The sequence below is a fragment of the Solanum pennellii genome, chromosome 1 (assembly GCF_001406875.1).
Source record: "Solanum pennellii chromosome 1, SPENNV200".
Classification (NCBI taxonomy): domain Eukaryota; kingdom Viridiplantae; phylum Streptophyta; class Magnoliopsida; order Solanales; family Solanaceae; genus Solanum; species Solanum pennellii.
Window position 1 is genome coordinate 135,539 of NC_028637.1, and position 21,303 is coordinate 156,841.

General features: G+C 32.9%; 3 protein-coding genes across 6 annotated transcripts; 1 reads left to right on the forward strand and 2 right to left on the reverse strand.

Annotated features, from left to right (window-relative positions):
• Window positions 1-2,829: 2,829 nt before the first annotated feature.
• LOC107008130 lies at window positions 2,830-8,497 on the reverse strand. 2 transcript variants are annotated; one of them, XM_015207051.2, is made up of 8 exons: window positions 8,387-8,497; window positions 8,141-8,267; window positions 7,457-7,532; window positions 6,644-6,716; window positions 5,006-5,101; window positions 4,624-4,674; window positions 3,851-4,237; window positions 2,836-3,231 (listed from the first exon to the last, which is right to left on the reverse strand). In XM_015207051.2, the coding sequence occupies exons 1-8, from the start codon at window positions 8,447-8,449 to the stop codon at window positions 2,896-2,898; spliced, it is 1,209 nt and encodes a 402-aa protein (XP_015062537.1). In that variant the 5' UTR covers window positions 8,450-8,497; the 3' UTR covers window positions 2,836-2,895. The 2 variants fall into 2 exon arrangements, with proteins under 2 accessions (XP_015062538.1, XP_015062537.1); XM_015207052.2 differs by lacking the exon at window positions 4,624-4,674 and having other exon boundaries at window positions 2,830-3,231.
• Window positions 8,498-10,538: 2,041 nt separating this feature from the next.
• On the forward strand, window positions 10,539-14,487 carry LOC107014174 (dolichol-phosphate mannose synthase subunit 3). 3 transcript variants are annotated; one of them, XM_015214036.2, is made up of 5 exons: window positions 10,549-10,687; window positions 12,431-12,575; window positions 13,376-13,482; window positions 13,581-13,688; window positions 14,019-14,487. In XM_015214036.2, exons 3-5 carry the CDS (start codon window positions 13,381-13,383, stop codon window positions 14,076-14,078), a joined length of 270 nt encoding a protein of 89 aa, XP_015069522.1. In that variant the 5' UTR covers window positions 10,549-10,687; window positions 12,431-12,575; window positions 13,376-13,380; the 3' UTR covers window positions 14,079-14,487. The 3 variants fall into 3 exon arrangements, with proteins under 3 accessions (XP_015069516.1, XP_015069522.1, XP_015069528.1); XM_015214042.2 differs by lacking the exon at window positions 10,549-10,687 and adding an exon at window positions 11,042-12,305; XM_015214030.2 differs by lacking the exon at window positions 12,431-12,575 and having other exon boundaries at window positions 10,539-10,687.
• A 736-nt stretch (window positions 14,488-15,223) lies between these two features.
• LOC107009071 (probable xyloglucan endotransglucosylase/hydrolase protein 28) lies at window positions 15,224-18,473 on the reverse strand. Its single transcript, XM_015208373.2, has 4 exons — window positions 18,036-18,473; window positions 17,849-17,949; window positions 17,037-17,245; window positions 15,224-16,020 (listed from the first exon to the last, which is right to left on the reverse strand). Exons 1-4 carry the CDS (start codon window positions 18,217-18,219, stop codon window positions 15,507-15,509), a joined length of 1,008 nt encoding a protein of 335 aa, XP_015063859.1. The 5' UTR covers window positions 18,220-18,473; the 3' UTR covers window positions 15,224-15,506.
• Between the last annotated feature and the right edge of the window lie 2,830 nt (window positions 18,474-21,303).

A 21,303-nucleotide genomic window follows, 5' to 3' on the forward strand; every position in this document is an offset into this window, starting at 1 on the left:
GGAAGGTCAAACGAGCCCCGAAAAATTGTCGAAATGGGAGGTATGTGCACTTTGCGGCTCGTTTGACCTTTAAAATGGGTCGAATTTGCCGTGAGAGCCAACCGCATGCATAGACAAGGTCTTTGACGGACTTCCACAAAAAATTTTGGCATTTTTTACATTGGAATTCGGATCATCCAAAAAATGGTTAATATTGTAAGCTTACAAATGTACTTTTGCTTCATTTGTTAATTCCCAAGTCCTAATTATGGTTTTCAAAAATAGTTTGTTTCAAATTAATAATAACAATAAGTATTTATATTTAAAATTGATAAATTATTTTATTTTCCCTCGTGATAATATGTTTTTACAGTCTCATGCATTTCATGTTGATTAGTTTCAAAATCACAAATACAAAAATATTTTTTCTTATATTATATGTTAAGTTAAAATACACCATATAAATTAAAATGAAGTGACTAACTTATTTCTTTGTACTTAACTATTTGGCCCTTTTTTTTATTGAGCTTAACTGAAAATAACTTTGACAACTAATAAGTAAGTAAAAAAGAACAATGCCATTAACATGTCTAAATAAGAAACTGATAATTCTAAACAAATAATTATGGATTTAAGATATATAGGGAATAAGGATGAAGAATGAATACAAATAATAATAAACCAGAAGTAGAGGATGGTCAAATTTAAGCTTAGGCTATTTTAGAGTCTGTTTCACATTGTTGCTTCAGTTATTTTAGAGTCTGTTTGACATTATTGTTGAGAGGCCAAAAATACTTATTTTGAGAAAAAATGTATTTTTTAGAATAATTTAGGCATTTGGCATATTAGTAAAACTGTTTTTAGAGGCAACTTTTCTGCTACTTGGAAGAAGCTAAAAATTTCTGCTTCTTAAAAAAATCAAAAAATATTTTTTTCAAGACCGAAATATTTTTTTCAAGACCGAAATATCTCTTTGATCATATGAAATATAATTGTGAATATATCCCTTACTAATCAATGAACAAACCTCGTAAGTTTGGTTAAATTTTATTTATTTTTTTACATTATTATATAATGTTTTTGCATATTGTTATTTTATATTTTATATATTATTTTACATATTATTTTGCAGGATTATAAAAAGGTAATAACAATATATATGTGATTATATCAATATTTAATTTATCGTCTTTATCTATACATAATATTGATCGCAAATTTAAATATTTATATTTCTCTTTACAAAAACAATCTTAATATTAAAACTAAAAGCACATTGATATTTATTTATTTTTCATAATTTGACTCAAAAATATATTTTTTAAAAATAATAATTAATTAAACACAATTTGCTTATCGAGAACACTTTTCAAATAAATTACACAAACACAAATTATATTTTTTTTCAAGAAAACTTTTCTAAAAAAAATTATTCAAAAGGTCCTTCTAAAAGTAAACAGTCTTTAGCAACTAAAGACAAATTTAGTTTGTTTTAATAACAGAGTGAAAGCATATTTGACCTCAACTATTAACAAATAATAAATATATTTTATTTGTCATAATTTACGAGCAAATTTGACCATCAGCCACTTAATAATTACTATATAAAAAGAGGTAGGAGGGAGAGTTAATCAAGATTAAGAATCTTTTGTGTTAATTTTGTATGATAGTGGATTATAATTTGAATAGTGTGTTCATTACTTTGGAATAGTATCACCAAACCTCAAGTACTTTAAAATTAAACAGAATAATTAATTTTTATAATGTAAAACTTACGTGTAGGTTCAGACTAGAGTACATGGAAATATATGATTTTATTTTTTTAATATATTGTTTTAACTATTTGTATTTATTTAATATATCTCATGACTTGTATGGTAATATTATATTTTCCATAAAACATGCACCCTCCATTATTATCTCTAGAATTTTGCAAATTGCTTTGGAATTGTTGACATGGAAGAATATTAGCCACATGAACCAAATCTCAAATCTAAATTTTATAGAATTAATTTGAGGTGAGGGAGTGAAGAAGAGTATAATCCAATTATATTCAACTTTAATTTATCACAAATTGCCTTTTTCAGATATTTTCTATTGGAAATCTAAAAGGCAGTATGTAGGTAAAATAATAAAAATGAATATAAATTAGGTAAAAAGAATAAGTTTGCTTCTATCTACCCTTGTTTTGTAAACTACACAATTTATTTATTTATTATTTTGGTTAAATATGTTTTCGCATATCTCGATTAATTTTATGGAATATCGGTCACTATTCACCTTCGACTTATAACAAATATCTAGTAATGTCCACCAAAATTAAAACATAGAAAAAAAATCGCTTAGTTTTTTCTTTCGTCTTCACTATTAGCTAAATGTGCTTCTATTGATAAATCATAATTTAGGTGAAATAATTTCACAAATGAACAATATTATTTTCGACATGCTGCTTTTAAAACACAAATCTTATTTAAAAAGAAAACATTGTGGTGTACTCCTTAGGAATATATAGTAGTTCATACAAGTTAGCCCAAGACAAGAAGTTATTTAGCATTTTCTTTTTATATTTATAGTATCGGAGTTGTCTCGATTAATTCTACAAGATATGGTAAGACACAAATGTTACATTAGCACATGTGTGAACCTCTATGATAAATAAATTTATGAGGTTATTTCTCTTGATATTGCTTACTATCTTTATATATGGTAGATTGTTCATCTCCTTTCGTGGATGTAGGTCGATTGATCGAAACATGAAAAATATTCTCTATATTTCTCGTTTATCTTCTTACTTATCTGCATGTGACACTAGATTTTTTCAGTCCTAACAAGTATTACAGATGAAAGAAATCACAATAATCAATCAAAGTATCTTTCTATTGAAATATGTTTATGAAGTTAGACCAAATAATATATTTAATCCTCAAGATCTCCTAATTCAACAAAAAAGATGGATTGATTAGTTTTCCAATGAGGTAAATGCAGAACCAATTCCTTCTGTAATTTTAAAACATAACATTCCCATTCAAGAACTGCAGCTGAAAAAGTATCCCAATCAAATTCATACTCCATGTCCTTGATAGGTTTCGAATGGCCAAAGAAACGTTCTGCGAGTTGAAGATCCTTCAGAAACACAGATTTCAGATGATCTATTTCTGTTTTTTGTGTCTGGGAAGTCGTAGTTATATTTGGAGACGTTCCTCCGACTTTTGTCTTTAAATTGGAAAACTTCCAGAGATAGAACTGCACCATCTGCCCATACAAAGAAGTTGAATATGAAATCCACCAACCAATTCATCAAAGAGATATTGGTCAAAAACACACCTGAAATTTCACTTTTTTGCGAGTTTCATACCTGAATTATCAGGTGTTGGTGTTGGTGTTTGTATTTCCTACCTGAACTATCACCAACTATTTATCAAAACACATCTCGAAGCTGATCAAACCATGTGTTTGAATACAATTGCCAAAAGGTGCATGACAACTTAATTTGCCCATAAAATTTTGTCCACATGGCAGCTGACTCGTTAATTTCTAGGTGTGTTTTGATAAATAGTTAAGAAACGCAAAGACCTGGTAGTTCTGATAGGAAACAAAAAAAATGATACTTCAACTGTTTTTGACCATCATCCCATTAATCAAATACTAGTATATATGTTTCAAATGAGACATTAGAAACTTCGACTTCAAAAACCTTCCTATTAGGCTCAAGGAATTGATGCAAAACTCAGTAGGATTTTTGAAGAATGACTAAACAGTTGGCAGTTTCGTAAAGTTGACTCCAGATTAGGAATATTTTACATAATTTCTGATGATTTAGTACTGAAAAAGCCATACTAATCTCTTCAAGGACAAGATTAAAGGAAGGTACCTGAAGTGCATGCATTATATTAAGAAATTGGGGTTCGAACATTTTGCTTTCTCGTGCTATAAGTAGTGGTCCTGACAGAAACTCCAGTAAGTTGTAAGAGGATTCTGATTCTGATAAATGGAAAGTCTTTTGAAATGGATAGATATCGAATCCAAGAACACACAATCTTCCGCAGCGTATATCAAATCCGGACGAGAAACTTGAAGCTTTGTCTGGTGGAAACCAGTACATATTGATGGATCCTGGCACAGGTATATATGAATGCAACTTGCTTTCCGCAACACCCAATAAATCTTGTGAGAGAGATGAGATGAGTTTAGGATCTTCATCATAAGATGCATCACGGCTGAACCATAAAGTAAGTGTAATTCGCTCCCCTTCAGTAATCTGTATGGAAGAACCAGTGAATTAGAAAAAGAGAACGGGAGAGAGCTAATATGGAGAAATAGTGTAAGAAAGTGCAAAATGGCATGGGGTTTGTTGTTGTTGGTTTGTATCAACCATAATGGCAGGGCATTAACAATGAATACAAACTAATGCTAACTTAAGGTAACAAGATCAACTTACAATCCACCCCAACAAAATAAAACAGGTGCACCATTTACTTAAAAGTGAAAGACAGATTTGTGCAGGACATTCAGATCGAAGGGTTAAGCAACAGAGCGTACAACATAACAAGCTAAAATCAAGTCCATAACAAAATTAAAGGGATTGGAGTCAAGTGAAAGACACACACAAAGAGGTTCTATCTTCTAAAAGAAGAAAGAGGATACCTCATCAACAGAATGTATATTCCGGTCATCAGCTGTGTACATGATAACATCCTAATGAGATAGAATTATCATCAGTAAGGAAGAGTAGTTAAAAAAAGGGGAGGAAGAAAATGGAAATTGTTGAAAAGACCAGAATCAAGATAATATAATATTAACATTTGAAATATCGATCTTCACTGTAGAGCAATAAACTATAGGCAGCTAGCAAATTATAACTTGCATCAGAGCTGACAGAACTAACAGACTTGTTCAAGATTTACATTGCATTGGAACGGAAAACGGATTTACGTTGCAAGCAACCATACAAAATGCCAGAGAATGTTACATATTCCAGATGTAGCTTAAGTAGTCAAATGCACAATCAAGTCCGCGAATCACTTACACCAGTCATGGGCACAATGTCTGCAGGTTCTCCATCCTTGAAGTGAAAGATACCACCTTTGAAATCCGCATCATAGCTATTTAAATAACACACTGCCTTCAACAAAAGAATTAAGCATTGTCAGTCTGAGTAAATGAACAAGGACCTCAAGATTTCTGACATAGCCATGATATAGTGATTCTAGCACCTCTCATTACTTTAATGTTCTGCAAATATCAGATATCCTAACTTCCGCTAACAGACCGATATCCATAATGAACCCATTTGATTAATCGCTCAGCTAACACATTTTGACCTTATGTATCACTACAAGGCAGATGTTATATTCACTCAGCACACAAGACCATAAGAAGCTATAATCCAGATGGCAATATTTCTTTCTTTTTTTTCCTCTCATTTTCAAAAAGACAATATTGACATAATATGCCACTTTTTATCATGCACAGCGGACATGTAAGATTTCCTGACAAACCTTCTTAACAGGCATTGATGTCACCACCAGAGCCTAATGAAATTCACCTAGAGTCTTCTTTCATAATCCCACTTCTCTGACTAACAGTCTGGGCCAAGATTCTGAAAGCCAAAAGTGTTTTTTATTTTTTAAAATTAGTGCTTAGTTTAGAGAGTTGATGATATTTTCACTCAACAAGATGATATTTTTCGTCCCCATTTGTTCAATATTCCTACTAGTATCTCCAACTTCTATAAAACTGACAATAGGATCCAGAATAAGGAGGATTATATGGGTATACTTGAAAGAGAAGACTGGTCGGCACTCAGCACATCCCCTCAAAGTGACTATGGTTTCTTTTCTACCTTCCAATACTTTCAAATTTCTCAATCACACCTTGCCATAATCTCTCTAAATTCTCACCCGAAGGCATCCTCAAATGTCTGTTAGGTAGTCAACCTACCTTGCACCCAAGCTTCTGATTCGAATTATGAACTCATGAACTAACCCGACTAAAATGAACTTTAACTTCTCCATGTTTGATATGAAGTCCATATATTGCTTCAAATAACACAAAGTTCCCTAGGAAGCAAAACCCATACAAAATAATGAGTGTACATCCACAAATAAATAAGTACCAAACTGACACATGGTGTCCCTACCTGTTATCCAATCTAAATCCACTTATGCAGCTACTCTTACAGGTCTGTCACTAGTTTACTGTAAGATTCCCACGACGAAATAATACAGTAATGGGGAGAGATGATCCCCTTGACTAATCCCCGCCCAAAAAGTCAGCTACTGCTTTATTAATCATGAAAACAGAAATAAACCTAAGTGAAGAATTTAACTATATAACTCATTGTCAACTGCAAGGTCTTTTGGTCTTCATCTCTAGGGAGATACGATACATCTTGATGATATCGATCATATTACTATGTTATACTGGATGAATTTGAGCAGAAGTCAGCTTTTGTTCTCCAAACCAAATGTGAATAGTGGCTGTCAGCTTTTGTCTGTCCTGCATATTCACCAACCCGAGGAAGGGGAAGGGTGTATTTTCTACATTTATTGGCTATACTAATAACAGCAAGCTGCAAAACGAAGCAATACATTGTTGATAACATAAAATTAACAATATGTAGCAAATAACGACAGAAAAATACAACAAGAATTAAAAAACGCACCGCAAAATCCCGTTGTTTAAGGTAAGGTCTATTATCATCACTGTGCCAACCGATACTTGCTCCTCTACACCAGCTGTAATTCATACAGAACATTATACAAATAGCTCCATAGCAGTCAAGACTTATAATTCACTATGATCAACAACAGGAAGGATAAAATCCTGAAGGAGAAACAATGTGATTGACACTACATTGGGGAAATATATCTTCCAATGCGACAAGAAATGTCTCAACTTGTCCAAGAAACTCGTGTTCTATACCAAACTGACCCAAAGTCTTTTTCCTACTTGGACAGGTCATCTCTCTTTATTCTAATAGCTTTCTCGACTATCTACTCTCGAAATTGAAGAGACACATACAACGATATCAGCTAGCCCTCATTTCAAAATAGCTGCAAAAGCCTGTATATGAATCCAATATATTTGTTCCCCTCCATCCAAGTCCTTTCAGTAGTTAGTAGTAGATAAAGCTTACAGCCTACCCTAATCCTATTCCTCTATCTATATTCTTGAGACCAGAGGCGGGCCACGATTTTTAGACTATGGGTTATAAATCACAATTTATTTTGCTAACCGAATTCCAGACAGATTATTTATACATATTAAATGACTTTTTAATACAATACAGAGTTTGAGCCTAGCTACTCGATGCTGCCAACCCGTAACCACAATGTTGTCTCTGCAAAGGCTTGAGATGGACCATGCTTTACCAAGTTAAATTAGGCAAAATTTCGATAACTCTCTGCCTAATTTAGCTTGGTAAAAAGGATATGATCATAAGTAAGTATAGAAGGGAAAGAAATGGAGTCTCAACCTGATCAGACCAGTGAATTCGACAAACAACTCGTACTGGCAACCAAAATACTCTTCTGCTTTCTCCCTTAGCCTCTCTACCACACACCCATAAAGCAAAAATCAAAGATTAAGTAAAAATTAACAAAAAAATCAACTTTGTACTGAAATTACCTGGTAAACAGAAACTACTACACTAACAAGTGTAATCCCACAAGTGAGGTCTAAGGAGATTAGAGTATACACAAACCTTACCACTACCTTTGTGAGGCAAGTAAAAGGTTGATTCTCAAATAGTCTCTCAACTAATACTCACTCCGTTTCAATTTGTTTATCCTACTTTCCTTCTATCCGTTTCAGAAGATATGCTTCTTTCTTCCTTTTTTGGGCAAATCTTTATTAACTTGCATGTTTAAAACCACAAAACAAAAAGGTATTTTGATATGTCTTTCATCTAAGACTACAAACATTCAAATTTTACTCCCTTAAACTCACTGTCAACTCAAAACATGACAAACAAATTAAAACCGACAGAGTAGTTATTATCTCAAAGTCATACATTCATGATTCCAAACAAAGAAAGAGACTTCATAAGATAAATAAACTTTTAGTCGAGTAACCATATGAGAAATCAACTCGACAATAAACAGAAATTGACAATTAGATTTCAAGAATAGACAAATTGGAGCAAAAAGATTAAAGAAACCTCTGATTGGAATGATGGGCATGATGAAATGGGCACAATTAGTTGCAATAAGATGAGATAAAGTTGTAGAGAACACATTTGGCCTGTACCCTACTGTACAACAACTCTTGTGTATAAACTCTAACTCCTGCAATTAACAAACAAAAACATCAAAAATCACATACACTATGTAAAATTATCAAAAGAATGAATTTCTTTTTCTTCAACTTTTTACTCTTTAAAGTTTGTAAATTAGGGAAATTGGACCTTGCAAAGATCTAGAGGAAGAAAGTTATGGAGAATGAGACGAGGGTGTTCACTATCTGCCATTATTGGAACTTCATCTACAGCTTATTTTAGGGCCACTTGTAAACCCCCCAAAACTTGTATTAAATTATATATATTTTGTTATAATAGTGTGAAATAAATAAATATTAATAAATATTTCTATATAATATAGTTGGGTAATTTATTTCGCTTTGCGTGGGCATAAATAATCTTCTTAAATTTTTGAACTATTTTTTCAATAATCGATTATTATAAGAATAAAAAAAAGTAAATTTTTGTAGGTTTCAAAGCATTTCAATGGAAATTAAATGATTTGACATTATCATAAATCTAAAGAATTGTAAATAATGATTAAAAATATCTAGATATCTTTTACATAATTTATCATAATATATGTTTGATAATGTAATTGTGTTGTTAAAACTAAGTGATGTTTTTATATAGAGATCAAACATATTTTCTATCTTTTTGTACATGAAAAAAGACAATAATTTTATGGTTAGAATAACTCTCGTGAAAAAAAAAATAATGTAAAAATTTTGATAGTCAATATTAATTATAACTAAGTTAAGACAATTAAGAATATACTGGTACAACAACATAAATCTCTTTTTTAAAGAGAAAATCACCTGTTAGTGGCGATTTTACAGTCATTACCGGCGACAAAGGTTGCCACTAATACACAATTTTAGTGGCGACTTTTATGGGCATTAGCGGCGACAAATGTTGCTACTAAAACAAACTTTCAGTAGCGACTGCTATGGGCTTTAGGCGGCGACAATGTTGCCACTAAAACACAATTTTAGTAGCGACTCGTATAGGCCACTGAAACATACTTTCAGTAGCGACTCTTATGAGTATTACCGGCGACAAAGGTTGCCACTAAAACATACTTTCAGTGGCGACTCTTATGTGCATTAGCGGCGACAAAGGTTGCCACTAAAACAGCTTTCAGTGGCGATTCTTATGGGCATTGGCGGCGACAAAAGTTGCCACTAAAACACATTCACTGGCGAAGACAAAGGTTGCCCCCTAAGACACACTTTCAGTAGCGACTTTTAGGTTGCCACTAAAACACACTTTCAGGTGGAGACTCTTATAGGCATTGGCGGCAACAAACGTCGCCACTAAAGGACACCTTAAGTAGCGACTTTTATCGACATTAGCGGCGACAAGCACTTTCAGCGGCGACTCTTATAGGCATTGGCGACGACAAAGGTTGCCACTAAAACATACTTTCAGCAGCGACTTTTATGGTTATTAGCGGCGACAAAGGTTGCCACTAAAACAGACTTTCAGTGGTGATTCTTATCGGCATTGGCGGCAAAAGGTTGCCACTAAAGGACACCTTAAGTAGCGACTTTTATAGACATTAGCGAGCGACGAAGGTTGCCACTAAAACACACTTTTAGTGGCGACTCTTGTCGGCATTGCTGGCGACAAAGGTTGCCACTATAACACACTTTCACTAGCGACTTTTATGGTTATTAGCACGACAAAGGTTGCCACTAAAACACACTTTCAGTGGCGACTCTTATAGGCATTGGCGGCGACAAAAGGTCACTTTCAGTAGTGACTCTTATAGGCATTGGCGGCGACGAAAGTTGCCACTAAAATACACTTTAGTGGCGACTTTTATAAGCATTGGTGGCGACAAAGGTTGCCACCTATAAAAGTATTTGCCTCCGGGAGGAATCCTAGAATTCCGTCTGTTTTCTGGCCCTCCGTATCTAAAGAGAGATAGCTAAAGGGCGGGTTCCACAGTTAACTAAGAAGGCGATTGATTGGCTGAGCCAAAGCTTCATGCCCTTCTTGAATTGCAATCATTGAGTTATACTTAGCGACTTTTATAGGTATTGGCGGTGACAAAGGTTGCCACTAAAACACACTTTTAGTGACGATAAAGTCACAACTTTTTTATAAAAATCGTAACTATTTATTAAAGTCGTTACTTTTCATAAAAGATATAATTTTTCGTAAAAGTCGCAATTTTATAGAAATCACAATCTTTTATACATAACTTTTTATGAAAAAGAAATGCCAATTTTAAAAATAAATAAATTAAAAATGAATTTTGATTTGATGGCCGGGTTTGAGAATTTCTTTTTATATAATTAAATAAAATAGGCAGACACGTCAACTGCTGCCTGTTAGAGGTGTCTGAACTGTATATTAAATTTGTAGAAAAAATACCTTAAATTAATTTTTGTTAAAAAAAGAAAAACACAACTGCAAAACCTGATTGGAACTGATCGGAGCAGGCTTCATATTCAATATCAGGTTTGTTCTCTTTTATGATTTTAGTTTTACTTTTTACTAATTATTTTCTTTGTTCTAAACAAAAGATTAGATTTTTATCATGTGGGTGTGATCTAAATTGGCTAAAATTGTATTGGGATTTCTGTAAAAGTTTTATGGGATCAGTGTTATTGGTGATTTTTTTAGGTGATTTTGTGAAAAGATTAGATTTTTATCATCTGGGTGTTATCAAATTGGTTAAATTGTATTGGGGTTAATGTAAAAATTTATGGGATTGGAGTTATTGGGTGATTTTTTTAGGTTTGGTGGATTTTAAGGTGATTTGTTGGTGAAAAGTGAAGCAGCCATAGTAGTGAATGTTGCACTAATCTTTTAGCACAGAGAATAAATCACCATGGATTCATACGAATCAACAAAAACAGTTAGGACCAAGGTTATAAGGAGATGATTCGTTTAGGATTTTTATCGAACTGTTCATCTGCACCTTAGACAACCCCTTTTAGTTCGTTTCAAACGCGAATAAATTCAACTTATTTCCACAATCTTCCCTAGAATCATGATACCGAAAGATGGGTTTCATCCTTCGCCTTGTTCTGGTTGTCACTGACGGTTTTTTCTAGAAGTCTTTGACCAGTGTAGTATGCTGCTGTTGTGAATGGTTCAGGGAATTTGTTGCTGCTTTTCAGCTTATGGCTTCTGGAGGTCGTCATCCATTTGCTTACAACAAATGCATGAATATTTTCAATGAGGACTAGACACTAAGATCTTATTCATTCCTTGTCAAATGTTTACAGCCGACTTAATTTTTGGTCTACTCACTGGCAGTGTTGATTACTTCTATGTTTGGAGATGCTGAGCCTCCTGTCTCTTCGATATTTCTCCTTGTTTCATCTCTACTAGTTCTCACAGTTGGTTTAGGCGAACAACATCACATTGTCTAGTCCATCAAAGCTGTTGTGTTCTTAAATAATGGAGTGGGGATTTTCAATATTGGAGAAGGCAATGATATGCCAGCAAGAAAGTCAATGCATGAGAAAATGATTGTCCCCTGTATTACTTTTTGGACTGACTCTTTATCTGTTCTATGGTACACTAATCTACTACCTTTCCATGAGGATATACTATCAGCTATTCTAGTGTACTCAACTTCTTTAAGAATCTGTTACATGGCCTTGAATTCGCACTAATTAATTGTTATACGGAATTCCGTTGAGGAGTTGGATCAACCATTTAACAGTAATCATCAACTAATGCTCTGCCTTGGAAAGCAGAAGCGAATATCTGTGTTGCATCTTAGTTACGAAACTGTTATCACACTACTCCCTAATGGATTTAGACAGAGAAGCATGTTTCACTTTACGAGAGTGATAGTTTTTCACTGTTGACATTTCTGCACTTGAACCTTCAGGACAAGGTTCGTATTCAGGAGGGTGGTATTGTTATGAACGGGCCAGGACCAGTATGGGCAAACCAGCTCAACACCGAATTAAGAGACTATGTTTGGGATCCGAGTTGATAAATATGACTTGTGGAGCAAATTAGACTTATGCAGATGGTTGAGAACCTAGTCCTCTCATCCCTTTGCCTTGAGTCTAAGCTTCTCATCTCCCTTCTAGTTATATTCTTCAATAGTTTCCTTGTGAGTTCCATTTTCCCATTTAACTTTGAGTGTAGTGATTATAATATTTGAGTGTTTCTATTGTGAAACTGGAGTTGTTACAGAAAATATGTTGTTGATAATGCTTGCTTATCTGGTGAATGTAGATCTGATACGTTTCCTGTAACAATAAACAAATGGAGAGGAAGGGTGAGAAACAATTTAGATGGTGCAAACCAGTGGAATATTTGTGGTTGGAAAGATTCAAGCAACAAAACTAGAACACATCATCAGTTAGAAGAACATTGCTAGGTAGTAGGTTTTAGTTCTTTCATTTTTTTCAATCTGATCTTCTGTATCTGTACCGGATTTTAGTTGTTGGCTTTCATATAGTGCTCCATAATTTTGTTAGTTGGTTGCATCATCCAGTATTTTGTTAGTCCGGATTTGAAGTTTTTATAACTTTTTGAAAACTAATATGGAGGTCTTTGCTTTGTCTGTTTTCTTGCATTGGCTTTGACACTGACATAGAAAAGTAGTTTAATTCCAAAGGAATGATCATAATATCAACTAACATTGGACATCCATGTGGACATCCATGTAGGCCGTGAAGTTTCATGTTAACAATGCATTTGTTTGTGACTTTCTACACACTTGGCCTCTCGGCCAAAAAATATTTACAGCCCCTAGCTGATGTACATAAATTATACACGGCAACTCTCTCTCTCTCTCTCTCTCTCACACACACACATATATATACTGTGTAAAAATCCCTTTGTTGTTTTATAGATGTAGATCAATTTGGGATGGGGGCGGGGGTGAGAGAATAACACAGAAGCCATTTCTGTAATATTGTTAGCAAACTTTCTCCTTACAACCAAAGAATGCAAAATATTTCACTCACCTACCAACATTGAAATTTTTTTGCCACTCACCAACCAAACACTGGAAAATAAGTAAGAAAACCTCTTATTTTCCTTCATACCAAAGACACCCTGATAGTTAATTGAGTTGGCTTCTTAATGTTTCAGTCGTTGACTTCTATTATATGTTAATCAATGAAAAACTTTAGTCTCCTCTATTACTCACATCAAAGTAATGCATCGCTGCAGATCCAATGAAACATATCGTGAAGATTTTGGCGTTATTGCTTGCAGTAACTGCTGTTTGGATAGGCTTGTTGCAGACATCAACTATTCCGGAGAGCTATACCTGGCTGGTGAGCTCTATTGACTGACCATCTTTCTGTTACCTTTGGGCTTTGGCAAAGTTTCTTACTTTTCAGTGATTCTTAGTTTATTGCTATCGCTGTTGCAGTTGCCTCTATACCTCATTGTGTCCCTTGGTTGCTATGGTCTGTTAATGGTTGGTGTTGGTCTAATGAATTTTCCCACATGTCCTCAAGAGGCTCTTTTCTTACAGCAGGTACAGTTGCACTTTTCATTCAAGAAATATTGCATACCTATGTTGCTCGGACTCTTCAAAAATGTTGACGGGTTGGTGCAAGATCCTCCAGAAGTGGAGGAGGCTGGTTAACATTTTTGGAGAATCCAAGCAATAGTTGCTTACTTTTCTGCTAGCTGACAAGGTTATTATTAGCCAAGATAGTGCCAGGGAAACAAGGGCTTCGGCTTCTTAGCATTTCATTGCGAATAAAAGGATCATATTATTGGAAAAAGGGTCCAGACAAGGATGATAAGAACATAACTAAATAATACATATCTTATCGTTGTTCATTTGCTGTTTCTTCTGTAGGATATTGTTGAAGCCAGGGAATTCTTGAAGAAAAAAGGGGTAGACGTTGGTTCTGATTGAATGTTGTTTAAGTCGTGATCTCGGTTGTTCAACATATGGAGAAACACATACAGTGAAGATGAAAAACAGTCAGTAGTATGCTTCAAGTAGGAACATAACTGTCCTAATCTTCTAATGCCCCCATCTACGCCATTCGACAACTGACCCTACTCGAACATGTTTTTACTTTTATTTCTTATATAATACTCTAATATATTCTTTTTGAGTTTTGTTTTGAGGTAGAACATGTACATCATGATCATGATGGAGGTACCTTTTGACCCATTAAGGCTTCAAGCTAGTAGTTGAAGTCAAGACCAAAGAGAACAAGAGCCATTGATTTTTCTTGACTCTGTTTTGGTTGTTTTACCAGTTTTTAATCTTCTATGTTTAGCATCCAGTGTATTTTCAAATACTTATTTGATTGAAATCCTTGAGTCGGGGGTCTATTGGAAACAGTCTCTCTACCACCTATGAGGTAGGGGTAAGATCCTCGTGGGACTACACCAAGTATGTCATCCTCGTTATGGTGGAGAGCCAAGTTATTGTGGGAGATGCCAATGTTTTAAGGAAGATATGAGTATACACATCGAATCTCTGACCTTGTCGTTTGGTTAAGCCCGTCTTATCTTCTCACTAGGTGATATATTTCATTTGTTCAACTTAGGGTTGGGCAAAGTAACGGTTAAACCAATCACTCGAACCGATAATTGGGTTATTGGGTTGATTGTATGGGTATCATGTAAATTTTTTGACGAAGGGCCAGATGTTGATGTAGACAGTACCCTTATGCAAGCATTAGTTGTTAATTTCACGGCTTGAATTCATAATCGTATCGAAGCTTCAAGTAATTTTTCAAAGTATTGACTATCAATCTTTTTTATGTTCCCAAAGGCGACTATCAATCTTTTTTATGTTCCCAAAGGCGACTCTATTCTCAAAGCTTGAATTCAAGACCTCTTATAGAATAAAATGTCATTCCTAATGCTCGAATTCTAGACTTTAATAATATGGTCTTTAGATTTCCAGCAGTCACAATCAAAAACTTTGGATTTTTGCAGCCAACCATTTGACAAATGGTCCTCACAACATGACAAGAGAGGCCTAAAAAACTTATAATAAGACATCATGAGTAGCAACAAACATGCTTAAAGAACACACAAAAGTATAATAAATAATCTTTGTACTATTCATGCATTTATTAATGTGTCACAGAAAAAGTACACAAAATCACCAACAAGTTGAATTTATAAATTAAAGGCCCAAACAACAAAATACATCAACTAGAACATGGCTTGGGACCCCCATATAGGTATGACATATATACATACCCCCAACAATATATCCTTTTATATCCTCTATTCACATGTGAAAATAACAAAACCTCAAATGATCATATCATCATGTGACTATATAGAGAAAAACTTATGGAATTGGGTCTTTTTTCTTTTACATAAAGGATACATCATCATCACCCTTCAACTTTGGTCTGCTCCGGCGATGTCGTTTCACGTGATGGTGGTGGGATCCTCCAAATGTAACGGGGTCAAAGGCTCGGAGTCGTTCGGCTTCCTTAGGATCGATCATGCACTCGGGAGGAGGGACCTTGTACCTGGTCTTGTCGTAGCAGTATGAATATTGCATTTGCTTCTTTCTGAAGTTCTCCATCTTTCGTCTTTGGTCAAGGGTGATATCGGTAGGGATCGTTGGAGTTTTTGGCGTAGTGTTGTCACATTTGGATGATAGTTCGATTGGATCAACTGCGCATCCGTGGAGTATGAAATCGGAGAACTCAGCGATATACGGGGCGTATTTGTAATTGACTTTGTATTTTCCACCATTTGTAGCCCAATTAGAACCATCCCATATTGTAGCTATCAAGGACATTGGCTTAGATGGGAAGTCCCCACCCATGGCTTTTGTCCTCTTGATCTCTCTTATGGGGACATTATCTACATAAAAGCTGCAACAAGATGCAAAACAACACAAATACAAACAAAACAGAATCAGGGAGGCATATTTGAAGAGTCCACAAAGTACATGACAGCTATGTTGCTCGGACTCTCCAAAAATATTGTAGCATCCGTGTCTGGTCCGTCCGGATATACACTAATTTTGGAGGATCAGACACACAATAGGCTGCATTTTTGAAGAGTCCGCACAATATTGCATTGCTAGCATAAAACAAACCCAATGCAATCCCACAAATGAGGTCTGAGAGACTAATGTATACGTAGACCTTACCCCCATTCCTCATTGACGTCGGCATCACATGAGCCTGACCAGCCCAAAAGGGCACGGCCAAGTCCTCGACGAGCACAACCATCATAATAGGGAATGTACCATCTTAAGCAAAATAATAAAAAGAAACAAACAAAAGATTCCCATAGTCCCATGCCAACAAAAGGGTATGTTAAGAAAGGCCTTGTCACTCATGTACATTCATTGACACAAAAAATCAATCAAAAATCTTGTGACAACATATCAGAACAAAATTTCTAGTCACACATTGTTCTATTAATTTGATTCTTCAGCTTAACTATGAAAAACAAATAATTCAAAAAGTTTGGTAATAATTGTTGTACTTATTATACAAAATTAGTTAAAAACAGAAACATGTGCATCACAAAACACAGACATCTAAATGAACCTTTACTCATAAAGGAAACCATTTTAATAGCTGGATGTGAAAACTCATGGTATGACAAACAAAAAAGTTGTTATCTCTAAAAATGTTGTCGTACTCATACTCATACCCCCCTGTCAAATCCTCCAGAAATCCACTATGTTTCGAGTCCGAGCAACATAGGTTACAAACCACACCAGTGACCGAACCAGGATATTCACCAAGGGGATTCAAGCCAAGGGGGTTCAATATCTATGATATATGATGTAATTTTTCGACCTAGCTCCGCCCCGTAGACCATACATGATCAAAATGAGGAATGAAACATTAAAAGGGCAGAGATATTAACTTACATGATCAAATTCTCAGTCCAAAGGATACTGTATTGATGAAAATCTTCAGAAGGATCAAACCAAAGTCCATATCTTTCTTCTCTGCCAACATTTGTGCTACCATTCCCATAAATATTAGTCTGAATTCTCCAGTCTTTGCCTCTAATATTTCCCAAAAACTCAAAATCAATTTCATCATGGTTCTTCTCAAACATATCCCCATTAGACATCTGTCATCAACAAAATTTAGTAAAAGTTCAACAAAAAATCAAGATTTTAGTTTTCATTATTAACACAACTTGAAAATTACCAATTCCCATTAGATTGAAAAGAACAGAACTTTCACCTCTTGGAAGAAAAAGCTACTAATCTATTATTATAAACACAAAATTTCCATTAGATGATTAAAAACACATTCTTTAAAGGTAAAAATGATTTTATAAACTGAGGGAAAAGGTGATATATATACAAAAATCGATTAGCATGTAAAAAATCATCAAGAATCCATATGGGCAAATGAAACAAAAAGATCAAAACTTTCACTCATGGGAAGCAAAAACTTGTACTAATTAACATAATGAAAAATAAAACATTGGTTCATTTCATTAACATAACACAGACTGAAAATTAACTAATTAAACACCATTGGGAGGTTAAAAATCCAATCTTTACACAAGAAAATTTTACAAAATAAATTAACATATGAAAAAATCATCAAGAATCATATGGTAGTGGAAAAAAAAAACAGAAAAAATCAAAACTTTCACTCATGACAAGTAAAAAACTTCTAATTTATACAAAAAAAATCAATTACTGAGTTAATAATAACTTACATAAAATGCAACAACAACACCAGCTGTATAATCTGCAGGTAACTTAATAGAAGCACTAAAAAATCCATGAAAATAAAGGTCTTGAGACACAAATCCAGCCCCTGCAAAATACCTCATCCATTAAAAAAACACCAAAAAAACAATAAATAAATAAATTCTCCTTAATAAAACATATTTTTTAACAAACCTGTTCTTTTATCAAGAGAAATATGAACTGATTTTCCATCTTTAAGGATCATAAGATTATTATCACCAAATAAATGAGAGTAGCCTTCATCAAAAGCTAAAATTGGCAGATTTCTTGAAAACCCAGAAACCAAAACAAGAATACAAGACAAAAATATGAAAAAGAACATAGAATAGTTCACCATTTTTATTTTTTATTTTTTGGGTATTTTCTTTTTTCTTTACACCTTTTATCAGTTATGAACACCCAAAGATTAATTCTTTTTTGTTGTATTTTTCTATAGAGTTGTAATGCATGAGAAGTGAAAAAAAAAATAAAGTCTCATCAGTCTCCACAGAAGAGAGGAAGAAGAAGAAGAGAAAAATGGACTTATTTTGATTGAGAAAAAAAAGACACCAAAAAAAAGGGAAGAGTGGCTATATTTTATGGGGTGGTGAGACTTTTAGGTATGAGTTTTTGACTCACAAAATAAAAAAATTAGTAATAAAAAGAAGTTTGGGATTTTGAGTTTTTGGTTTAAAAAAAAAGTATTTTTTTGTTAGGGAGTATTTTTCTTTTAAATAGAGTTAGTAACGAGTGTTTACGATAAGTTAATAGATGCATAATTTTATTTAATTATATGGTGTCATCACTTGTTCATAAAAATTTTAATAGTTTAGTTGATTAAAATTTCAATTATTAGATAATTTTTTCTGTTTAAATTATCATTATTTATGTATTAAAAACACATTAGATTAAATAGATGGTGATATGAGGGAAAAAAAACTTATAATTGGTGATATCAACTTCAAAATATGTTCTAATATATAAATAGTGATAGTTTGGAATCTTTAGACATAAACTTCTCTTCTAAAAAAAAAAGAAAGAAAGAGCCCCTTTTATAGTTTTATTAGATTCCTATGAAATGTATAGTTTTTTTTTCTGGCTGTGAAAAATGGATTAATTTTCTTTTGTTGATTCTCTCTTTGTTATTTTTAAAAATTAAGTGGCTATAAGAAAAAGAGATTTTTATTAATTTTTTTTTTAAAAAAATAGAGGCTAGAAGTTGGGGAAAAAGGAAAATTGATTCATCCTTTTTTTGGCTTTTACATTTTACAACTAAGATAAACAACTAGTGCAAGCAATTAATTATTCTGGAATTTCTTTTATCTTTTGGGTGTTGTATTTTCAAAAACACTAGGGTAACAAATTTTAAAATTAAAAAGTGTTTTTTTTAATTTTATAATAGTTGGCAACTGTTTTTTTTTTCTTTTTGAGAAAATAAGGAAATTTGTAATAATAAGTCTATAAAATAAAAACTGGTTTTAAAATGGACAACAAGAAAAGCATGAGAATATAGCCCATAGAATTTTGGAAGATGTAAAATTAGCACTAAAATGAAATGTATTTTTTTTTCTCCATCCTTGTTTTGATAAATGGCAAGGATAGATTCAAAATTCAAAAAATTTCAATTTCTATAATTATCTTAAATTAATATAAAATAATAAATATTTATTAATATTTGATGAATTTATATTTGTAAATTAAATAATTCTACTAATTTCACGTAAATATGTAATTGATGCTATATATTCGCCCCGCCAAATAAACCTCCTAAATAAAGAAAAATGAAAAAGAAGTTTAGTGAAATGAGGAGAAAAAGAAAAGGAAAATTGGGAAAAGGTAAACTTGGATTCTGCAAATTAAATTATTAGTAGCCTAACTTGGAGAACTTAAAAACAGAAATAAATAACTATTTAATTAAAATCACATGTTTTTTGCTGACTCATTAGATGTTTGTACCTCTAATTAAAATGATGTTAGGAGAATGTCTTTTGGCCTAATTTTAATAATGAGAAAAGAGTGGCATTTGACTAATTAAAGTTTTTCTCATTTGACTAATAACTACTTAAAATTAGTCATTATACTTGATTAAGTTCTTCATATTGTAAATCTTCTTGTGCCTAGTTCATTTTTGGTAGTTAACTCTCTTAATCACATCCATGTAATAATAAATTAAAGCATAGAAAAATATAATTAATTTACTTTTCAGGTTTACTAACTAAAATATATTTCATACAATCTCATAAATAAAGTTCGAAAAAGAAATGAGAAATAATATACTATCCTTTCAAATTATAATAATAAAGATATTAAAGTAGATGCATGCAAAACAAATACAACAACAAATAGTTATACACATCAACATGATGAGACTAGACCCTTCCCACTCTCCCACTCATGTTTGCTACAAATAGGTAGTTATTTTTGAAATTATGGGGAAAAAATTACTCTATTTTATCCATAGTGTTAATAAAAAAAATTGCATATAAGTTATTCATTTTTGTTATAACTTTGTAAAAAGTTATTATGTATGGATATGATAGAACATGTGACTCGATTGGTGAAATATGATTTAATTTCATCTAAAAAGCATGATTTTAAGAAAGCTTCTTGCTTGATTGATTTTTCTTCAGGGTATATGCATTTCGTGGCTTGTTTGACTTTGAAATTGGGTCGGACTGGCCGTGAGAGCCAACGGGATGCATGCCGAGGTCTTGACGGCTTAATTCATATTTGATAATTATCACACTTAATCACATTTTAGGGATAATAATAAAGTAGTGGCTCCAATTAAACATAGGGATAATAATAAAGTAGTGGCTCCAATTAAACATAGAAATAATTTGGTTTGGCAACTAAAGTTGGCACCTAAGCTAATATAGATGAGGACATCCTTGTAGAATAAATTATTTAGAAAAATCATGAAAGAGCCAAAAAAGAAAAGTTGTTTAAAACATAATTAGAAAAGGTAATTCCAATATTATGCTACTACTTGTTACTAAATTGAAGCAGTAAAATTATTTAGGACTATAGTCTATAACCACTTTTTGAACTTTTCTTAATGTAAAATTTTATTACTATTCCCAAAATCCTAACACATGACAATACTTTTGCAATTATGATTATTTTCTTAACAGAAAAAATGAATTATCGCATTAAGGGGCCACTTGATTCATACATGGAAAAGCTACAATTTTTCGGATCTTGAACGTGAAATGTCTCATTAAAATTAATATATACTTTAAATGTTTCAAGTAGGTTATCTGTTAAATATGCTTGATCTAAATTACAATTATCAAAATAAACATTTTGCTAGCTATTGGACCAAAAGTGCAATTATCCATATGAGCTTTTTCCTTTGATATTTGGTACAAATTTAAATCAATTGAAACTTCAAAACGAGTATCTAAACATTAAATAAGAAACTTAAAACATTAGGTAATAA